The sequence below is a fragment of the Melospiza georgiana genome, chromosome 16 (assembly GCF_028018845.1).
Source record: "Melospiza georgiana isolate bMelGeo1 chromosome 16, bMelGeo1.pri, whole genome shotgun sequence".
In the NCBI taxonomy this organism is placed as follows: domain Eukaryota; kingdom Metazoa; phylum Chordata; class Aves; order Passeriformes; family Passerellidae; genus Melospiza; species Melospiza georgiana.
The window spans coordinates 519117-540126 of NC_080445.1; the positions used below are offsets into that span (position 1 = coordinate 519117).

General features: G+C 59.8%; 1 protein-coding gene across 1 annotated transcript; it reads left to right on the forward strand.

Annotated features, from left to right (window-relative positions):
* The first annotated feature begins 416 nt into the window (after nt 1-416).
* HS3ST2 (heparan sulfate-glucosamine 3-sulfotransferase 2) lies at nt 417-10814 on the forward strand. The gene is made up of 2 exons (XM_058035825.1): nt 417-850; nt 9636-10814. The coding sequence occupies exons 1-2, from the start codon at nt 417-419 to the stop codon at nt 10252-10254; spliced, it is 1053 nt and encodes a 350-aa protein (XP_057891808.1). The 3' UTR covers nt 10255-10814.
* The last annotated feature ends 10196 nt before the right edge of the window (nt 10815-21010 follow it).

Consider the following 21010-nt stretch of genomic DNA (forward strand, 5'->3'; position numbering starts at 1 on the left):
CGGGATGAGCGCAGCGGCAGCGGGGCCGGGCAGGGCGGGACTCGCGGGCAGCCCGGCGCCGGGAGGAAGGGCACCCCCGGCACGGCTCGGCCCGGCCCGGCCCGGCCCGGGGGAGGCACCGGCCGCCGAGCGGCCGCGGGGGCTCCGGGAGGCGCTGACGTCAGGCGGCCCCTTAAATAGCGACGCAGCCGCCGCTGCCCCGGCACTTCCCGCGGAGGCAGCGCGGAGCCGCCGCCGCCCGATGGCGGGGATGGCCGCGGCGGGGCGGCGGGCGCAGGGGGGCCGGGGCGGGCGCGGCCCCCTCGGGCGGCCCGGCCGCGCCGCCGCGTAGCCGCGGGCGATGCCGGAGCGGCCGCGCCGGGGCCGGGGCGCCGGGCCGGGGCCCGCCGTGCCCGGCGGCGCGGCCCCATGGAGCCATGGCGCGTAGGGCGCCGAGCGGGCGGGCCCCGGCCGTGGCTCCGGCTCCGTCCCGGCGGCTGGCAGGGAGGGTCCTCGTCCTCTTCACGCTGTCGCTGTCCTGCTCGTACCTGTGCTACAGCCTCCTGTGCTGCTGCGGCAGCCCCGCCGCGCCCCGCGCCCGCTGCCCGCCCGCCCGCGCCGCCGCCGCCAAGAAACTTCTGCAGCAGTCGCGGCCGTGCGGGCGGGCGGCCCCCGCCCCGCCGGCCGGCAGCGCCCCGGGGCCCGCCCGGCCCGGCACCAAGCGCCTGCCGCGGGCCATCGTGGTGGGCGTCAAGAAGGGCGGCACCCGCGCCGTGCTGGAGTTCATCCGGGTGCACCCCGAGGTGCGCGCCCTGGGCACCGAGCCCCACTTCTTCGACAGGAACTACCACCGCGGGCTGGAGTGGTACAGGTGAGGGCGGGGGGCTGCGGCACCGGCCCCCGCCCGCCCCGGGCACCCCTTGGCCGTCCCGCGTCCCGGAGCGTCCCCGTCCCCCCGCACCGCGGGCACCGCCGCCCGCTGCCCGTCCCCGCTCCTCTCCCGGCTCTCGCTCTCGGTGCGGACTCGGTCCGCGTTCCTCGGTCACTCGGTGGAGCCGGCGGGGCCGGAGCGCTCCCGGCAGGCGGCGGAGCTGTCGCCCGGCCGCTCTCCGGGAGTTTTCCTTAGTCTCTTCTTGCTGTAGCCGAGTGGGTCGCTGCTCGGTCCTGCCCGTTCGCCGGCGCTCTCGGCTGCAGCCCCCCGAGCCCCGGCCCTGCCGGTAGGCGCCCCGAGCCGGGACGATGCCAGGGCATCCCTTCCATCCCGTCTGAGGAAACGTTTGCCTGGGTGAACGGTTCTCCAAAAGCGTGAGTGCCTGCACGGGACGCACTGTCCTCCCGCAGCCCTGCTCGGTGCGCCCCGCACGCTTCTGCTGCCGGCTTTGATCGCTGGCTCCTGAGAGGGACAGTCCTTGTCCTCTGCCATCCCCTCTCTCTGAAGTCGAATGACTGTGGAGCTATATGGAATCTCTAACCATTTGCAGAGGTCAGCGAGTGTGTCTCCAGCAGGAGATGGTGGGATTTAATTTCCGTAAGGGCTTTTGTGAGGTGCGGTGGGCGCTCTGGAGAGGCAGTGAGTGCTGCTGTAAGCAGGTCACAGCGCCCGTGGGCTCAGCGGTGCTGCCGGCGCTCAGCCCCTGCTCCCCAGTGTTGTGGCAGTGCTCGCTGTGCTCTTGGACAGGGCTGGGTGCCTTTGGGCAAGGCCACGGCGCTTCTGCTGGGCGTCAGCCTCGGGAGGCCGAGCGGGGCTTGGCCGGGCCCCGGCTGCCTGTCGCTCAGAGCAGGGGAAAGGGCTCTGTCTGTCTGTGTGTGTGTCGGAGCACCGTGGTGGCAGAGGAGGCGGCCTGTGGGGCACACCAAGCTCTCCTGCCTCCATCCCGACGGCGCTTTCCTGGCTGTTCCACAGCAGGTCGGTGCCCGTGCAGGCAGGTGGAAGTCAGTGTGACATGGTGCTCACTCCCAGCTCTGCTCGGCTCCTGGTGGCTGGGCTCGTGCAGGCATGCACGGAGACCTGCAGCGCTGCTGCCCTGTGTTGAGATCCTTTGGTACCCGTACTGCTGGCAGGTGACAGGAGAGCCAGGACAGGCACAGGTGAAGCTTATTGAAGCTTTTTCTTTCTCTTGAGGGTGTCCGCAGCATGCCCCGTTCCTCCTGCTCTTCAGAGAGTAGCTACAGCAATACCCTTGATCTGCTCTTGCCTCTTGGCAGGTCTGTGTCATTCCCACATCCTCCCCAACATCAGGCACTGTCACCCCTCCTGCACCCCCCAAAAGCCTGCAGCTGTGAGCAGCCCTGCAGCACAGGCATGTGAGGACAGTGCTTTCTCTGGAAGACACCAGAGTGGCAGGATGGGTGATGGAGCAGATGGGTCTTGGCTGAACCCTGGCTCAGAGGGGAGCTCCATGGTCTCAGCACCTAGCTGGGAAACAGCCCCCCAAATCCTGAGCTGGGATCCTTCCCTGCATGCCTGTGTCTGTGACTGATGTGGGCTGTGCTTGCCCTATGTGCTGTCAGTGTGGGAAATGTGGGGCCGGGAGCCTCCTGGGCAGTGCAGGACTGACCTGTGACGCTCCTCCCTTATGAGGTTTGGGACACGGAGCCTGCCCTGAATGAAGGGACAGACCCTGCCTGGGATGGTGCTGAGCAGGAGCTGTGCCCTCTCCCCTCAGGCTGGCACTGAGGGGCTGCAGCAGTGTGCAGCTGGGCAGACACCTCCCACGCTGAGCCATAGTGCCATCTGGGATTCTCCATGCAAAGGGACCTGTCCATGGCCAGGAGGGATGCAGCCTGAGGCTGTGGCAGGGTGGTTTTGGGGTGAGTTGGAGCAGCAGTGGGAGCGTGGCCAGGTGAGCAGCGCCCTGCCCCAGGGCCCAGCTCTGTCTGGATCAATAGAGAGATCATGCCAGAGAAGCGGGGCCTGCAAATTAGTTCAGCTAAAACAATTAAATGACACTTCCTTGGTTTTATTACCTTATTTTTTTTTAAACTGCCAAATGTGCCAAAACTTAAGCACAGAGGCTGCTAAAGTATAAAACGTGGAATCGATTTTCCTCCTTGCAACTGGAGCAATTAATGGGGAGCAGGTCTAACCCACAGTGGGATAAGCTGCTGTCGCTCTGCCAAGAGCCTAGGAGCAGGGAGCAGAGTCCTGCCCGTGGCCATGGCCCACAAGGACAGAGCAGAGGCTGGGCAGTGGATGTGGGGGCTCTGAGGGATTGTGGGGGGCTCCTGCCCGAACCCCAGAGTGGGGGCTGCCCCTGGCCTGGCTGGGGCTGTGTTCAGCCTCTGGCTGGGGAGAGCAGGCGCTGCCAGGCTGCTGGAGGGTGGTGACTGCAGCCTGCCCAGGGCACTGACCCCTTGGCAAGGCGAAGGTAAAGGCATTCCCTGGTGGGAGCAGAGACTTTCCCTGCAGGAGCCCTGGCTGCTGATGCCGAGTCAGCTGTGTCTTGTGCCCCAGTGGGGACCCAAGTGCAGAGACCGAGCTGGTCTCTGGTGCAGTTGCACGTAGCGTGAGAAATGAGCCCCTCTGATGCTCCAGAAACGTTGGTTATCATTTTCTCACGTTCTCCTCTGCCCTGGCATTTGTCTGACGCAGAGATGGCAGAGCTAGCGGGAGGGGACACCTCCTCATCTGCCTGCCCTTGCCTCTCCAAATGTCATGCTTGTTCACAGCTGTTCTCATGGTGCCTCCTGCCTCAGCTGCTGCCGTGGCCCGGAGTAGCCCCAGCTCCCCGTGCAGGGAATGAGGGCAGGGCAGAGCCAGGCCCGGGGATGAGGGCTGGGCAGAGCCAGGCCCGGGGATGAGGGCTGGGCACAGCCAGGCCCGTGCAGGGGGATGAGGGCAGGGCAGAGCCAGGCCCGGGGGCGAGGGCTGGGCAGAGCCAGGCCCGTGCAGGGGGATGAGGGCTGGGCAGAGCCAGCCCCAGGCATGAAGGCTGGACACAGCCAGGCCCGGGGATGAGGGCTGGGCAGAGCCAGGCCCGTGCAGGGAGATGAGGGCTGGGCAGAGCCAGGCCCGTGCAGGGGGATGAGGGCTGGGCAGAGCCAGGCCCATGCAGGGGGACGAGGGCTGGACACAGCCAGGCCCGGGGGCGAGGGCTGGGCAGAGCCAGCCCCAGGCATGAAGGCTGGGCACAGCCAGCCCCAGCTCCCCCCTGTGGGACCACCACCCAGGGCTGCCTCTCAGCGGCTCCACGCCCGGAGCCCCGTGCTGCTCCCAGTTCCCATCACTCTCTAATCCACCTCATTAGCTACAGATACACTACAGGAAAGATATTTTTAGCAAGGTCTGTTTTAAGACAACTGAAACCAAACAGCAGCTTCTGGGGAATATCGATTCATTACCAATCCTGCACTAAATGTTCAATATTGAGCTTTTTCCTGCTGTGAGTAGTGTGGGCCAATAACCTTCAATATTTTCCAGAGCACAGGGAAGGTGGTGTGATTTAAATTGCCGTTAATTTGAGTAGTGGCTCCAATTGCAGCATCGCAGGGTGCAGTTTTCTTTATCAGGATTCCTGAGTGGTCCTGTCAGGTGCCCCAGGGCTGTTTTCACAGAGAGGGGCTTTTCCTTGTGGCTGCAGCAGCAGCAGGCTGAGCCTGGCTGGCACCCGTCCTGTGGCTGCCACAGCCGAGCCCTGAGGCGGTGCTGGCGCAGGGCAGAGCCCTCTGGTTCTGCACAGACACGAATGCCCTGATGCCAGGGATGGCGCCTGTGCCCAGCCTGGCTCTCCTGTACGGCCGGGACAGGTGCCCGGAGCTCTGCCCCCAGCCCTGCCCTGCGCTGGCTCTGGGTGCCCAGGCACTGCTGCTGCCCAGGAGCGTGGCTGGAGCACCCTGCAGGACCCGGCTGTGTCCCCGAGCCCCCGGGGCCGTGGCACGGCGAGCACGGAGCCGGCAGACGCTAATTGCTCCCGGCCACTGCTAATTGCTGCCGGCTAATGGCCGGGCTGGCACACGCACAAATGGGAGCCCATTAGGCTTTGCCCGGGACATGGCTGTGGGCTTTACTGACAGTGCATTTGGGTGAAGTTAATTAGTGAGACGAGAGGAAGGCAGCAGCTTCAAGGATGCTTTGAAATTTCCTTGACTTCAGAGAGTGCCCTGGCTCTGGGGAATGTGCCTGGAACCGTGGCAGAGAGTGCTGCGTGAGGCTGTGTGGGCAGCGTTCCCTGGGCACTGCCCTGCCCTGCTGCCCCTGCACAGCTCCTGCTGACCTGCCCGGGGTGGGCAGCGTTCCCTGGGCACTGCCCTGCCCCTGCTGCCCCTGCGCTGCTCCTGCTGACCTGCCCGGGGTGGGCAGCGTTCCCTGGGCACTGCCCTGCCCTGCTGCCCCTGCACAGCTCCTGCTGACCTGCCCGGGCTGTGTCAGGTGCTGCCAGACCCTCACTCGGGCCAGGAGAGCTTCCCTGTCCGGGGAGCTGGGGGAGATGCTGAGATGGGCTCACGTGGGTGCCTTGCCTTTGGTGTTAAAGACGTGTATATCAGGTCCGTTCCTTCACCTGGCTTGTAATCTGCAGTTTGTTCTCAGCTTGCTTTGGAAGCAGCACATTCAGCTGGTGAGCTGGCACACCACGGGCCAGGCTGCCCTGGGAGGCTGGTGAGGAAAGGCCAGCAGGCCCTGGGTGTCCATGGTGGGGCCAGGCCGTGCCCACAGTGTGTGCCCAGAGCTGAGCACACAGGGAGCAGGGCCAGAGCTGCTCACGGGGCCTCGGGGTGATGGCGGCCCCAGGAGCCATTGGAGGGGTTTGTGCTTGGTTGTACTGTCCGCGTGCCATCTGCACTCAGCTGGCACAGGGAGGTCACCCAGTGGCCACCGTGGCTCTGACACAGGAACTGGGAACTGCTGCAGCAGCTGGGGCGCAGGCAGAGGTTCCAAAAACGAGTATTCCATTTTGGAGTTTCAGCTGTGGAAGGAGTTGCCTTGGAAATGGCAAGGGGTGAGTTCCAGGCAGTCCATGAGCAGAGGGCAGTCCCCAGCAGGGCTGAGCTGGGCTCTGTGCAAGCTGGGCAGGAAGCCCTCCCTCATCTCCTGCTCCTTGCCAGCTCCACTGCCCCCAGAGCTGGCCTTGGCCTTTGCCAGGCCCTCCATCAGTGCTGAGCAGTTACTGAGGAGGGTGAGAGTCACACAAAGGTGTGTGCTTGTGAAAGGCAATGGCAGTGTGCCCTCTGGAAAAGAATCTCTTGACTTAAAGGACACTGCAAATCTCTGGAGCATTTAAATGATTAAAAATGAATCAGCAACAAAGTTAATTACTGTGTTCGCTCTGCTTTTATGCATGGAAATGTCCCTCATTAGCTGTCTGCAAGCGCTGGTGTAAATTCTTTGAACATAAACATTTATTAAAGGGAGCTGCTCCATCATTAAATCCTGGCTGCAGTAGTGTGGGGTGGTGGCAGCAGGGCTGTGGGGCTCAGCCAGGGGCCCTCGGGTGGTGTTTGTGGCTGTGGGCATGGGGCTGTGTCTGCAGCCAGTGTGTCCCGCTGGCCATGGCAGTGCCCAGCCCATGGGGTGCCAGCGTGGCAGGGCTGCTGGGGATCCCCCCTGTCCCCTGAGCCCCTCGCAGCCCTTGGCAGGGTGCTGCAGCCCTCAGCCCTCATTGCTGTGCCCTCCATGGCCCCTGGGATATCTCTCACCAGAGATTTTTATTTCCATCACACCTCGGTTCTCACACGTTTAACCAGTTCTGTTCAAACTTCCCGAGGCTGCCAGAAGTGGCTTTGCTGGAGCTTTCATCCCCCACTGCCACCCACGGTCCTGCTGAGCAGAGGTGCCAGGCAGGAGCTGAGGGTGCTGCCAGCCGTGTGTGCACCCATGGCACGGCACGGCACGGCACGGCATGGCATGGCATGGCATGGCATGGCACGGCACAGCTCAGCCCTGCCGGGAGCAGTGCCAGCTCCTGTGCCTCCCTGCTCACCTCCCAGCACAGCAAGCTGCAGCTGGAGCTGCTCACAGCCCACCCTCCTGCTGCTGGCATCAGCTGGCACAGGGGCAGCAGAGCCCTCAGCACAGAGCTGGCACTCGGGGCTTTTGCCACATGAGGCAGTTTGTTTCTGTGCCCCGGAGCAGATGGAGCCCAGGGTGGCCCAGGCCAAGCTCTGCACACAGCAGGGACTGACCCAGAGCTGCTGGGGCAGGGCTGTGGTGGGATCATCTGTGGGCACTGCCCTCCCCGCTCTTATCTGCAATATCTCAATTGTTTGATGAGATTCGGTACAAATTCCTCCCTGGGAGAGTGTTTCACGCATGTTCGACATCAAAGCAGCGCAGCAGTGAGGGAGTGCATGTTTCTTTAATGTGGGAGTGTTGTAGGGGCCGCAGGGTGCCCAAAGGCAGATTATAACAAAATTAATAATTCAGGCTCGGGAAGGTGCTGGTGAGAGTTAACCCCTTCAGGGCGAGCCACTGCCTCCGTGCTGGCACAGCCAGGCCAGGCTCTGCATTGCTGCCCAGCACCTCTGGGGTGGTGTGGGCACAGCTGGGCACAGCTGGGCACAGCAGGGCACAGCAGCTCCCCTGGGCTGTGCCCGTCCCCATGTCACTAACATGGGCAACCTCTAAATCTGGCCTGAAGGGAGTGTCAGTGCCCATATCAAGTGGCAATAAAGAGCTTTAAGAATTGGGCAGCTCTAGTGAAAGCAATCTCTAACTCAGGAGGAATCACTGCTGTCCCTGCAGCCAGAGCAATGTGCTGAGCGAGTGCCCAGCCATCCTCCCCCTGCCAGTGTCACAGCCCTGTCCCCAGCTGGCACCGCTGGCTCAGCGCACGCCAGGGGCAGTGCCAAGGCCAGCTGGGGACAGCAGCAGAGCCACAGGAGCAGCTCCTGGCTCAGCCCTGGCCACACACTGTGGCACCAAGAACCTTCACACCTGCACCTGCCAGCCCGGGCCCTAGAGCTGTGTGACATGCTATTTGTATGCAAATAACCCTGGGAGTGCACAAGTCCAAAAATATTATTTTAAAGTCTGGTGTAATTAAGTTTGCCATGCATTTCCCTGCTCCTGCAGCCCTGGGGATCCTGCTGTTAGCGGGAAAATGAATGCCTGGATGACATCTCTCCCCCTTGCATGGCTTCACTGGTGATTTATTTATCTGCCCGTGCTGTGTTTTGTTGTCTCAGCAGTCTCTGTTGCTCATGAGCAGCAAACACTGGGAGTCCATTTAAAAAAAAAAACAACTCTTGTCTCATTTCAGTAATTTACTATGCAGAGGTTTTGTGTTTTTCATAATGGATTAGAACCTGTAATTTTGTATTTTGAATGCATGGACCTAATAACTCACGTAATGAAAATCTAACAGGCTTGAGGATGAGCCATTAATGAAACAGCAGTTTTATGATCCTCCACAATATATTGTAATAGTGAATCACTTACAGAGCTGTCCTGCACTGATTTATGATGAAACTTGTTTGTGATGTGGAGATAGAACCGTGTGCCTGCGCTTCCTGACGGTCATTAACCAATGGGAATCGTAATCGGGATTTATGGGGTTTGAAGCAGAGCAGTGGGAAAGGCCAATTAAGCGCCATCCGTGCTCAGGTACCTCAGTGAACCAGCCCTGCTAATTTATGCTGACTAATTAGTTTGTTTTCTCTCCAGTTAGGAGGCTGGTCAAGAGCACATGGGGGTGCGTGGGATGGTGCCCTCGGCAGGTGCCACCTCTCCCTGCCATGCCCTGGCTCTGCTCTGCCACCTCTGTGCTCTGCTCGCACAGCTGCTGTGGGCTGCTCTTCCTCCCAGTCAGGTCTTTCCTCGGCCCAAAGCTGCTGGCCGTGGGCTGTGCTTTAGGGATGCCAGGTCCTGGTCACTGCATGGCCCAGCCTGGGGAGCCCCCGTGGCCCTGGCAGCTGTCTGGGTTTGTGGCACGGATAACCCGGTGCCTCGGGCTCTCTGGGGGATGGCTGCAGGCAGGGATGCACAGAGGGATGGGGTGTTGGGGTGCTGGCCTCATCCTGGCTGCCACAGTTCCCTGTGCACTCCAGCCAGGCATTCCCTACCTGTCCCTGCCTGCTCCAGCCAGGGCACCTCCAGTGCCATGCATCTGACTGCAGTGGATTTGATAGTTTACTCTAGTAATACAAGACCAATTTATAAATCTTTCCATCCCATTAGTTTTTATTTGATTTGGATGTTCAGATGTCAAAGCAAATGATTTAATTAGTGCTAAGCTGGGCTGCAGGGATGCTGCATTTCCCCCAGGCTGGTGCTCCTTGCCTGGCCTGCAGCCCAGCTGCCAGTGCCAGAAACAGATGTGTGTACCCAGGAGCCCATTTGGAGTGGGTGATACCCTGGACAGCTCCCTGTCCCAGCTCCCACTGGCAGAGCAGCACAGCTCCCAGGGTTCTGTGCATTGCTCCCCAAGGCTGCTTGTGGTGGTGGTGTGGCACAGCCGTCCCACTCCTGCATCCTGGCACTGGACACACCCTGGTGTGAGTGTGGGGCTGCCGGTGCCCCCGTCCTCTGCCAGGCTGTCCCCTGGGACTGGGATGGGCCTGGAAGCCATCCACGGCCAGGGTCCTCCACAGAGCTGCTGGAGGGGTCTGTGCCTGCGTGGTCCCGCTGGGAGGGGACACGTCACCAGCCCCGTGGCGCTGCCACCACCTCCCGGTGCCAGTCCCGGCTCCTCCCTTACCATGCCCCTCTGCTTGGCCCGCAGGAGCCTGATGCCACGCACCCTCGACAGCCAGATCACGGTGGAGAAGACCCCCAGCTACTTTGTGACCAAGGAGGCCCCGCGGCGCATCTTCAACATGTCCCGGGACACGAAGCTGATCGTGGTGGTGCGCAACCCGGTGACCCGCGCCATCTCGGACTACACGCAGACGCTGTCCAAGAAGCCAGACATCCCCACCTTCGAGGGGCTGACCTTCCGCAACCGCAGCCTGGGGCTGGTGGACACCTCCTGGAACGCCATCCGCATCGGCATGTACGCCGTGCACCTGCAGAGCTGGCTCCAGTACTTCCCCCTGTCCCAGATCCACTTCGTCAGCGGCGAGAGGCTGATCACGGACCCGGCGGGCGAGATGGGCAAGGTCCAGGATTTCCTGGGCATCAAACGGGTTATCACTGACAAGCACTTCTACTTCAACAAGACAAAAGGCTTCCCGTGCCTGAAGAAGTCAGAGAGCAGCGGCTTGCCCCGCTGCCTTGGCAAGTCCAAGGGCAGGACTCACGTGCAGATAGACCCCGAGGTCATCGAGCAGCTTCGGGACTTTTATAGACCTTATAACATCAAATTCTATGAAACAGTCGGGCAGGACTTCAGGTGGGAGTAAGAGTCCAGGAGCAGAGCTGCACTGACAGGAAGCTGCAGTGTTCTCTGAGGAGGGCCCAAGGGGCTGGAGCCAGGACCCCTCAGCCCACCCTGCCCAGAATTGTGGGCAGAGCCAGGCAAGGGGGTCCCCTGTCCCTGAGGAGTCTGCAGTGCTCTGGAGAACCAAGACAAGGAAGACTCAGATCCTGCTGCAGCCACCAAGCTAAGGGATGGGTGCCCAGCAGCGCTGCCTGTCCCAGCGGGCCAGCAGCCACCTCTGTGGGCTCCTGTTTGCTCTGAGCACCACAAGGTCCCTGGGCCACGGGGATGGCCCCATCTGCGGCCTGTGCCCAGGCTGCTCCAAAGCACAGCCCCCTGTGTCCCAAAGCAACGGGTGCTCCTGGACAGTGGCAGTGGGACTGTCCCTGCCAGGCCCTGTCCCGGGCAGGCAGAGCTGCACTTTGTCATTGCCCACCATGTGTACCCCTGCGGACAGTGACATGTATCTGCTTGACAAAGAATCTATGGAAAATGTTGTACTGATATTTTGTCCTGTGAATAAAGCACAGAATCCTGCTGTTACGGGTACTTTAGTGGCACTAGTTTCCTTGTTCAGCTTGTGATCCCTTCATGTAAATAAAGTGGCTTCCACCAGTCCGAATGCATGGGCTGTTCTTAGGACAGGGCTGGGCAGAGCTGGGGGTCTCGGGGAGCCCCCACACCCCGAGGCAGCGAGGGAACGGGCAGGGGCTGGGGCAGGACAGGCCTGACATGACCCAGGGGAAGCTGTGGCACAGCCCTGCCTGGGGCTGCCCAGGCTCATCCCCTGGCACAGGCTGGGATGTCTCAGAACGGTGCACAGTGACCATGTGCGGATGGAACACACCATGGACCAGTTTGCAAGGCCTCACTGAGAGTGATTAGTGACCAGTGAGCTCTAATAGGAAAAAATTGGAGTTAATTAGTGGACACCTAAGAGAGCCCCATCTGCGTCTCTGCCAATGCCAGCCACAGGAGAAGACACAGCAGAGAGGGGACCCAGAGGCAGTATGGGCAGGTGGAGGGAGAGATGGGAATTAATGGCCATTGACAGGAAAATGGGATATTTGCTTGTATGATTTTTCCTTTAAAGGAGAAAAACATTCACAGCGAGACTCACAAATCCCAGCCTCACAGTAGAAAAGCCATTTCCAATCCACTCCAAGGAGGCAGAAGGTGCCAGGTTAGATTGATCCTTCTGACAATACTGTATTAGTGGGAAATTAGAGCTGGAGCCTGAGGAAACTGCTGCGATATCAAACAATTACTTTACATTTGTCCTTACAAATGGAGGGAGCAGAAATGTGCTTAAATCAAGTATTAGCTTTCCAAAGGGTGAGCAAATGAGGGCACAGGCAGGGCTGCACTGAAAATGCAGAGTACATTAGGAGCTCTTAAAAATGGCTTAAAAAGCCCCAAGCAGGCAATTTGCATGCGGAGGAGGCAGGGCAGGGGTTTGCTGAGGATGGCAGGGTTTGGTGAGGACATGGGGTGCTGCTGGTTTGGAGAGGTGATGCCCAGCACAGGGGCTGCCAGAGGGACCCCCGTGCTGGCCCGGCCTGGCAGGGCACCGGGGACAGGGGCTCTGCTCTCAGGGCTGTCACACCACTGTTTGCAGCCATCCCTGGCACAGCGCGGCCCCGGCTGTCCCCACAGCAGCCACCCCGTCCTGTGTGCTGTGTTTTGATGGGTCCACTCAGGCCTGAACCCCAGAGAGCAGCTGTTCAATATTTATCAGCTCATAAATGGTTAACCATAATGAATGTGGTTTAAGTGGTCCCCGATCCAGCTCTGGAGACCAGCTGGGCCAAGGGAGTCCTTCCCTGGCCCGTTCCCATCAGTGGTGAGTGCCCTGCCCAGGAGAGCACAGCCACTGGCACGTCCAGGGAGCCACAGCCCTGCTCCTGCCTGGGAGCAGCCTCTCCTCCCAGAATGGTCCTTTCCCCACTGGGACTGCCCCAGGACCCCCAGTCAGGATGTTACCTTTGTCATGGTGTCCCCATCAGTTCCTCACCCTGCCTGTCCCCAGTGGGGACACCCTGACCCGGGGGGCGCAGCCCTGGAACACCACGGCTCCAGGGTCTCCCATGGTCACTGGAGCAGCTCGTTAAATCCAGCCCTGGTATTTCCAGGTGCACGAGGAGCAAGCAGTGTTATCCCTCTGACCACGGCAGGACCGCAGCACCGTGAGCACCGAGAAAATTTGATTAACTTCTTACCAAGCTAATATGATTCATTTTCACTGCTGGTTCCATGCTCGCTGGAGCAGGCAGAGTCCTGGGAGTGGCTGTGGGGGGCTCCCAGCCCTGTCCCCCACTGCAATGCTCGGCTGTGTGCTCCCAGCTCACCTCCTTCCCCGCACACAGAGTGGGCAGCAGGTAAATACAGTCATTAACAGAGACCCCCAAGCCCTCGGGATGATGGGGGCTCAGGGCAGCTGGGATTCACACAGTCAAGGAGGTCAAGCTCCCTCCCATGATTGCATCAGGCTGCAGCAAGGAACAGGAGCAGGGGCTGGGGTGACTCAGGGTCTGTCACTGCTGCCCAGCACAGCTGGATGGCACGGCTGGATGGGCACGGCTGGATGGGCACGGCTGGATGGGCACGGCTGGATGGCACAGCTGGATGGAAACAGCTGGAGGGGCACAGCTGGATGGGCACGGCTGGATGGAAACAGCTGGATGGAAACAGCTGGATGGGCACGGCTGGATGGCACGGCTGGATGGGCACAGCTGGATGGGCACAGCTGGATGGGCATGGCTGGATGGCACAGCTCCCACAGGGACAGGGGACATCGCTGCTGGGGCTCACAGCGTGTGATGCTGGGTCCCGGCCATCCCTGAGCCGCGGCATGAGGCCGGGTCAGCGCAGGTGCCCTGCTGTGGATAGGTGTGTTAGTAAGTGTGTAACAGGTGTGTTAGTAAGTGTATAATAGGTGTGTTAGTAAGTGTGTAACAGGTGTGTTAGTAAGTGTATAATAGGTGTGTCAATAGGTGTGTGAATAAGTGTATAATAGGTGTGTCAATAGCTGTGTCAAGGTGTGAAGGGACCTCAGCTCGCTCCCCAGCTGGCTCCTGTGGCGTGGGGACAGCAAAGCGTCGCTGGCACGCTCCAGTGGCTGGAGATAAGGACAGCTCAGGGATAAATATTTGCCCAGTGACTGAATGGATTCAACCGAGTTCATTCCTATTAGAGAATCTGTTAGTAATTATCTGAAGACTCGTTATTACCTGGGGACCTATAATCTCCCACAGTAATGAGCTCGAGGGGCTCCTGTGGCATGTCAAGCAGGAGAGGGAAGGTGGGAAGGGGGCACTGCCACTGCAGCAAGGGCAGGCAAGGGCTCAAGGGCAGCGGGGCTGGCTCAGCTCTGGCAGCGGGCACTGCAGCACCGTGGGGCACAGAGCTGCCACCTCGCCTCCCTGCCAGCCCAGGGGCGAGCCCTGGGCAGAGCTCAGAGAGCCCGGAGAGGCAAAAGCTGAGGCTTGGATGGAGCTGCTGCATCCCCTGCCAGGCGTGGCTGCTGGGAATGCGCTTCAGGACACGGCCCCTGTGCCAGGCATGGGTGATCCCAGCCCCAGGGGCAGCCCTGGCAGTGGGCTCTGTGCCCCACAGAGCTGGGCTGTGCCTCAGCAGCATTGTCCCTGTCCTGCCACCCATGGGGAATAATTCTGCAAACCTGGGTCCGTTTTGTAGGGCTCAAATAAAGTAACTGAAGAGCAAGGTGCAAGGCAGGGCAGGTACTGACAGGTCCCACAGCTGCAAGGGAGGAAACCCCTCCAGGGATACACATCCAGGGTTCCTGCATGCCAGCAGAGGGATGGTCCTGCTGCCATTGCCACTCAGGGCGTGCTCATCCATCCACATACCCTGCAGGGCACAGCAGCTCTGTGCCACAGCTCTGGGGATGCCCAAAAGAGCAGCCAGGAGGGAAAGTGTTGGTAGGTCCTGGTGGATTTGTGTGTTTTACATAAATTTCTTTCTTTCTTTAGAACACACCAATTTTATTTAGAGCACCCAGAGGGGCCGATGCTCCCAGTCCCATCTCTGCCTGCCACGAGCTGCCATGTGGCAGTGCTCTGTTTAGTCACAGCACTGTTATGAGACCAATCCATTCATTTATCTCTAATCTCTAAAACAAAGATAAAATTACATGATTAAGATCTAATTAAAGTCTAACTACCAGCACCATGAATCACTTCAGCACAACTTTAATGGATGCCTTTCGAAGCCATCATGCATTTGGTTTCCTTCTGTGGCCAGTGATTTCCCTGCAGGGACTGGGTCTGCTCTGCCTGATGTTTGCTCTCACTGGCTCTGATTTGGCTGGGGACCACTAAAAATGTTTACATGTGAGCGAGGAGCTCGAAAATCCATTTCTAACCAGACAGAAAATCTCATTTGACAAGCTCATTCAGATGTGCTGTGTCTCTGCAGAGCTGGGTGGAGCAGGGGGGCACCTCAGCCGCGCCAGCCCCGGCCCCGGCTGGGGACAATCCCCCAGCCCTGCCATTGTGTGGCACTCAGGGTGCTCGGTGCCCCCTGGCACCGAGGGTGGCTGCTGGCCAGAGCTGCACTGAGCGCCATTAGCTCTCCTTGGGGAGGAAAAGCAAATTAAAGTCTTTCTCACAGCTCTTGGGTTGTCCACCCTGAGGCACAGCCCTATAATAACGTTGATGGAGAATATTGTCATTTCCCTCTTTCCCAGCAAATCACTGCCTGTCGCTGTCCCAGCGCTGTCCCTGCCAGATCAACACAAGCATTTTAATGCCCTCACTCCTGCACTTGCAGCTTGTCAAGGCAGAGACTCTGCCAAGGGCTGCCTCCCCCAAAGGGCTGCCTCCCTGGGACCAGCAGCCAGGCAAAAATGCAAGTACAAATTATCAGTGCAAGTCCAAATTATCAATTAGCCACTGCTGATGGCATCTTGTCCAGAAGAGCAGCTGAGGGATCCCCCCACGAGATCCCCCCATGTGCAGCCCCACAGGATCATCCCAAGGGATCCCCCACGTGCTTGGGAGGGCACACCAAACCCGCTGCTTCCCCTGTTGCTCACCCGTGTGGGACAGATGAAATGGGTGTTGTGGGAAACAAGACAAAGAAATCTTACAGCCCGTTCAGGTTTGTTCAGCGTCTTTTTCAGCAGAAGGATGTGCAGTTTGTCTGGCGGTGGCACATTAAGTGCACAGCATCCTCTGGGGATGGTGGCTCTGCAACAGGTACCTGAGAGGCTCGGTGGGAGGGGAGATTATCATCATTAATCACCACTGGGAAAAAAGGCACTTTCTCCAAACTGCAGCCCTGTGTAATGGGGATTGTGTACACACGGAGCCATACGTCAGGGGAATGGTCCCTGGATGACTCAGCCAACCAGAGGAGATAAAAGAATTGAAATTCAGGAGTGCTGCTGGCTTACATCTTCAGAGGGGTGAGCCTCCTGAAACACTCATTGCTACACAGCAGGGCTCAGCACTGGGTCGCTCCTGTTACGGGCTAGAAAAACACACCCCTGGCTTTGGGAAATGCACAGCAGCAGCAGGGCAAGCCCAGGGACAGGTGGGTCATGGTGCCCAGGGACAGGTGGGTCATGGTGCCCAGGGACAGGTGGGCCCATGGTGCCCAGGGACAGGTGGGTCATGGTGCCCAGGGACAGGTGGGTCATGGTGCCCAGGGACAGGTGGGCCCATGGTGCCCAGGGACAGGTGGGTCATGGTGCCCAGGGACAGGTGGGTCATGGTGCCCAGGGACAGGTGGGCTCGTGGTGCCCAGGGACAGGTGGGCTCGTGGTGCCCAGGGACAGGTGGGTCGTGGTGCCCAGGGACAGGTGGGTCATGGTGCCCAGGGACAGGTGGGCTCGTGGTGCCCAGGGACAGGTGGGTCATGGTGCCCAGGGACAGGTGGGTCATGGTGCCCAGGGACAGGTGGGCTCGTGGTGCCCAGGAGCTGCCACAAGGGATCTTGGTGCCAGCAGCTCCCCCACCCTGTGCCAGGCACGGGGGCTCACTCACGGCCACCAAGAAGCTCTGGCTGCCACAGCCACCCGCTCCATCCAACGTGGGCCAGCCTGCCTGAAACAGAGCTCAGCTCAGAGCGCAGTGCAGCCCCGTGCCCTCTGCTCAGGCTCTTCCCTGGCTGCAGAGCTGGGGTGAGAGTGTGGTGGTGAGCAGTGTGGCACTGCAGTGACCAGTGCCAGTCCTGTTGGATTGCAGGTGACTGGGTGGTGTGGGAGGCACAGCAGGTTTACACCTGGCTGGGCCAGGAAGAGACAGACTGGCCCGGGGCTGACAGGGGAGGAAGGGAAGAGCATTGGCACGGGCAGAGTGGGGCAGAGGATGCTGCAGAGCAGCACCACAGCCCTCGCTGCCAGCTCCAGCAGCCATGGCTCACCTCCACACCAGGACGGGGCAAACTTCAAAAGGGGGAGAAAATGTTATTTCTCAGAGTTAATATTCCCTTGCGGACCTTGCTCTGCTCATTATTCTGGTCGTTACTTAAGCAGCAGCTGCTCGTCACTCGTGGTGCGCTGCTGAGAAGGGCTGAGTGCAAGAGGCTAATTTATTTTCTTTTAGTGCTTCTCATCCATGGCAGCCCCTGGCTGCTCCTCACCCCTGGAAACCAACCAGAGGCATTTCAGATATTTCTAATGTATGACAGCAACTGGGAAACAGAAATTACCCTCTCTGAAATAATTCCTGAGACAGATTTCTTTTGGCACTTTGCAATGGAGACACAGAGGAAACGCGAGCTGCATGTACTAGTTTGCTTTTCCTGGGCAATTTATCAGCCCCACCATCTGGTGAGACCCAGTTCCTCTCCCCAACAAACACCCCTCACTGCAGGGAGAGCACTGGGGGCACCTGGGAGGGCAGAGGAGCATGAGGGGCTCCCTGCCCTCTGTGGCCTCAGTGCTCCAGCAGCCTGGGCATCGCCTCCTCCTGCACTTTGTGCCCTGGGGGCTTTGCTGGGCCAGGCTCCCACCTTGATGGTGCTCCCGTGGCACAGGGGGAGTGTGGTGGCCCCATAGGAGGCCCCAGTGGGTCCCTGCCTGTGAGTCCTGCCCAGAGCCCAGCCCTGCAGCAGGGCCCTGGGGCAGCAGGCTCGATGCCCTCCTGCTCTGGCCATGCTGGCTCCATCCATGAGGAGCTGCTGGCAGTGTGCCATGTGGTGGGTCCCCGCCAAGCCCAGAGCAGGAGACAAATGATCTGCTCAGGATGCGCTGCCTCCGCTCCACCTGCTCAGCCCAAATGAAATTAAAATATTGACAGAAACAATTTCCAGAGGGAAATTGGAAACGTTAGTGGCAGTGCTGGAGCCAAGTGGTTCCTGCAGCCCGGCTGCCTGTCACACTCCCAGGCAGCGGGGACAGGCAGCATCCTCCAGCCAGGCAGCACCAGGGTGCCCAGACATGGGGCAGAGTGCTCTGGCTGTGACATGCCACCTCTCCATGGCACCTCCTGCCAGGGCAACGGAGATTTGGGCACAGTTCCTGCTGCTTTCACAACACTCAGAGTCATTTTCATGTAACAGTTAGAATAAAGCAAACTTAACGTTTCGTGCACACACGTTTTCCCCAGAGAGCCGGCGCTGTGGGGAGGGGAGCTCTGCTCCTGTGCCAGGCGGGCGATTCCCTGCCCCAGAGCAGCAGCAGCAGCAGCAGCAGCAGCAGCAGCAGTGCCCTGTCTCGTGTCTCTCCTCCACTCCCCCTGCCCCAGCACCAGCCGTTCCTGCCCCACGGCACCTCTGCTCTCACACCTGGACAGGGACACAGCTCCCCAGGAGGACACTGCCATCCCCAGCTGCAGAACAAGGCTTTCCCTCCCCTTCCTCAGCCCTGCATTCCAATCCATTCTCATCACTCATTCCCCAGGGCATTGTGGCACTGAGGGGAACACAGGCCATTGCTGTGCCACCACCAAACTCAGAACCTCATCAAAGAACGAAATCAGGCCGGTTTGACAGGACCTACTTCTGCTCAACCACGCTGACAGGCATGAATTTCTATTCCCAGGCTCTAATTCTCCCATTAATTGAATTTTGCAGTGATTTTTCCACATGTTTGCCCAGGATTAATGTCAGGCTAATTGGATGCAGTTGTCCGAACCATCTCACTCACTCACTCTGCTGTCTCTTCATGTACGCTCTGCCCCTGCCCAACACAAGGCTGCAGCTCTTCAGGATCAAGAGGGAAGCTCCAAGGGGAGCTGCTCCTGACCCTGGTACAAACCTCTCTGTCCAGGCTGCCCAGGACCCTGCAGCAGCACCCAGCACCAGCTCTGTGCCTGCCACACAGCCTCAAGGACAGACAGACATCCCCCGTGTGGCACAGCCTGCCCTGCTCTGCACACCACGGCCCTGCAGGGCTGGCAGAGCAGAGCTGCTGCTTTCCTTGGGCTGTTTTTTTTTTCCCGTTTGAAACCTTCTTCTTGAGCATTTAATAGATAATTTGCATCTTGCAGATTAATTTTTTAGAAATGTTTTTAATGAAGGTTCTTGGCTGTGCACATACCTGCATGTGCCACCCATCCTGGCCATATAAACCTTTGCTACTTATGGAAAAGCTAATTAAAGGTAATCATGAAAACCTCATTAGTCCTCATTTACATAAGTTACACAGAGAAATTCCTTAACCTTTGATCCTGGCCATCACAGTCCATGGGGCCTCCCTGCACATCGGTTCAAAGGCAGGAGCACATCTCCAGCCCTGCACAAGCCAAGCCCTGAGCTCTGCTCTGGGCCACGAGGGGAGGGCTGGGCTGCCTGCCTCGAGTGCAGCTGGCAGAGCCCTGGGCTGGCACAGGCCATGGGCACGGCAAGGGGAGCGTGTCCTGGGGCACAGGGACATGGCAAGGGGGGCATGACAAGGGGAGCCTGTCCTGCAGCCAGGGGCAAGCCAAAGGGAGCCTGTCCTGCAACACAGGCACAGCTCAGCACGTCCTGCCTGCCCTGAGCCTGCCCTGCTGCCCCGCACGAGAGCACACAGGGCCTGACCTTGCCCTGGCATCCCTTGTCCCAAGAGGTGCCACCTCTGTCACCCCATCTGACCCGAGGCTTTGTCCCTGGCCCCAACCCAAACATCCAGCAACAAGAGCAGCTCTGCTAGGGAGAGAAAAGGCCAGAAATGGCCCTGGGGAACACCAGGTTCCAGTTCCCTGCACATTTCCATCATGTCCAGCACCAGCCTCATCATCACCTCAATAGTCTGTGCTGGTGGCTACACTGGGGCTCAGCACAGCCACTGGTGACAGTGACAGCCATGGTGCCACCGTGTGCCAGCACAGCCCCCTCACACCCGCAGACCCCGGGCTCTCTTGCTCCTGGTACTGCAGCAGTGCAATTAGAACCTGTCATGCCATGAAAATATTGGAGCATTAAATGTATTAGATAAAACTCCCTCTGCTATTACAGTAGCTCACATCCTGGAAATCTGAGCAGTGAGCAGCGCGATTTCACCCAGTGATAGGACTGGATTAAGTTCTCCCCACAAAAGCCTCTTCTGGTATGAAAAAGACCATTAGCAGCTATGGAAATCAATAGGGGTCGGCCGTGTTGCTGCAGCTCAGCCGAGAGCTGGGGCTGGAGCCGGGGATGGAGCCGGGATGGAGCCGGGGATGGAGCCGGGATGGAGCCGGGGATGGAGCCGGGGCCGGTGTCGGGGCCGGTGTCGGGGCTGGAGCCGGGATGGAGCCGGGGCTGGAGCCGGGGCCGGTGTCGGGGCTGGAGCCGGGGCTGGAGCCGGGGATCAGCCGGGGATGAGCCGGGGATGGAGCCGGGGATGGAGCCGGGATGGAGCCGGGGCCGCGCTGCTGCCAGCGCTGGCAGCTGGCTGGGAGGAACCATCCCGGAGCCCAGGGAGCGTTCCCAGCCGCCAGCCGGGCACAGGCCGGGGCGATGGAGCGCTGCCAGCCCGGAGCAACACTGCGGGGCCCTTCCCATCCTTCTCCCCGCTGTCCCTGGGGCTGCTCAGCTCTTTTCACCGCAAACAGGGCCGGGAGCTTTTCTCCTCAGCCACTCCAGAGCCCTCCGCTCCAGGGGCCGGGCTGGGAGCTCGGGGGCCCTGGGCACTGGCCTTGAGATGGAATTTCCAGAGATCCTCCCAAGGGAATTCACACCCTACCACAAACAGATGCAACGCACAAGGGAGAAGGAAAAAAAAGTTCCCCGTGTTTAAAAAAACACTCAGTAACAGCGAGTGAGGGCAATACATTATTTAAAGGCTTTTCAGAGGAAAGAAAATAATTTCAGCTTAGTTAGCTTTTTAGGACACGCTAGCAGCTCGCAGGGAGCGCGGCGCTGCGGGGCGATGCGCAGAGCCTGCGGCCAAAGGGCACCGGGAACGGGCACTGGCACCGGGCACGGCACGGGGGCGACACGGGGTGCCAGGGCCGGGCGCTGTGGAACGCGCTGCGATGGAGGGCGCGGCACGGCAGCGCTGTGGTGCGGGCACGCTGATGAATTAGGTGTCAGCGGCGTTAATCCAGAGCCATTAGCCATGCTGAACGTCCGCATATCATTTGTTAAACTAATGGATCGCTGGAGGTCATTCGGTAATAAGAAAGGGAGAGGAGGGTTATTAGTTTTTATCAGACATTAATTGGCCAGAATCGATTGCTTGTTTGGTGTCTGCAGCGCTGTCGGGGTGTTTCCCCCAGCAGCCCCCGGCCCGCGGAGCGGCACCGGCAGAGCCCGGACCGGGCCGGGAGAGCCCCGGCGGCGGCAACGGCGCAACCTGGGCCGGACCT

Coding starts and splice junctions, on each gene's coding strand:
- HS3ST2 (XM_058035825.1), top strand. CDS start 417: ATGGCGCGTAGGGCGCCGAGCGGGCGGGCCCCGGCCGTGGCTCCGGCT. Junction 851..9,635: donor CGCGGGCTGGAGTGGTACAG/GTGAGGGCGGGG, acceptor CTTGGCCCGCAG/GAGCCTGATGCCACGCACCC.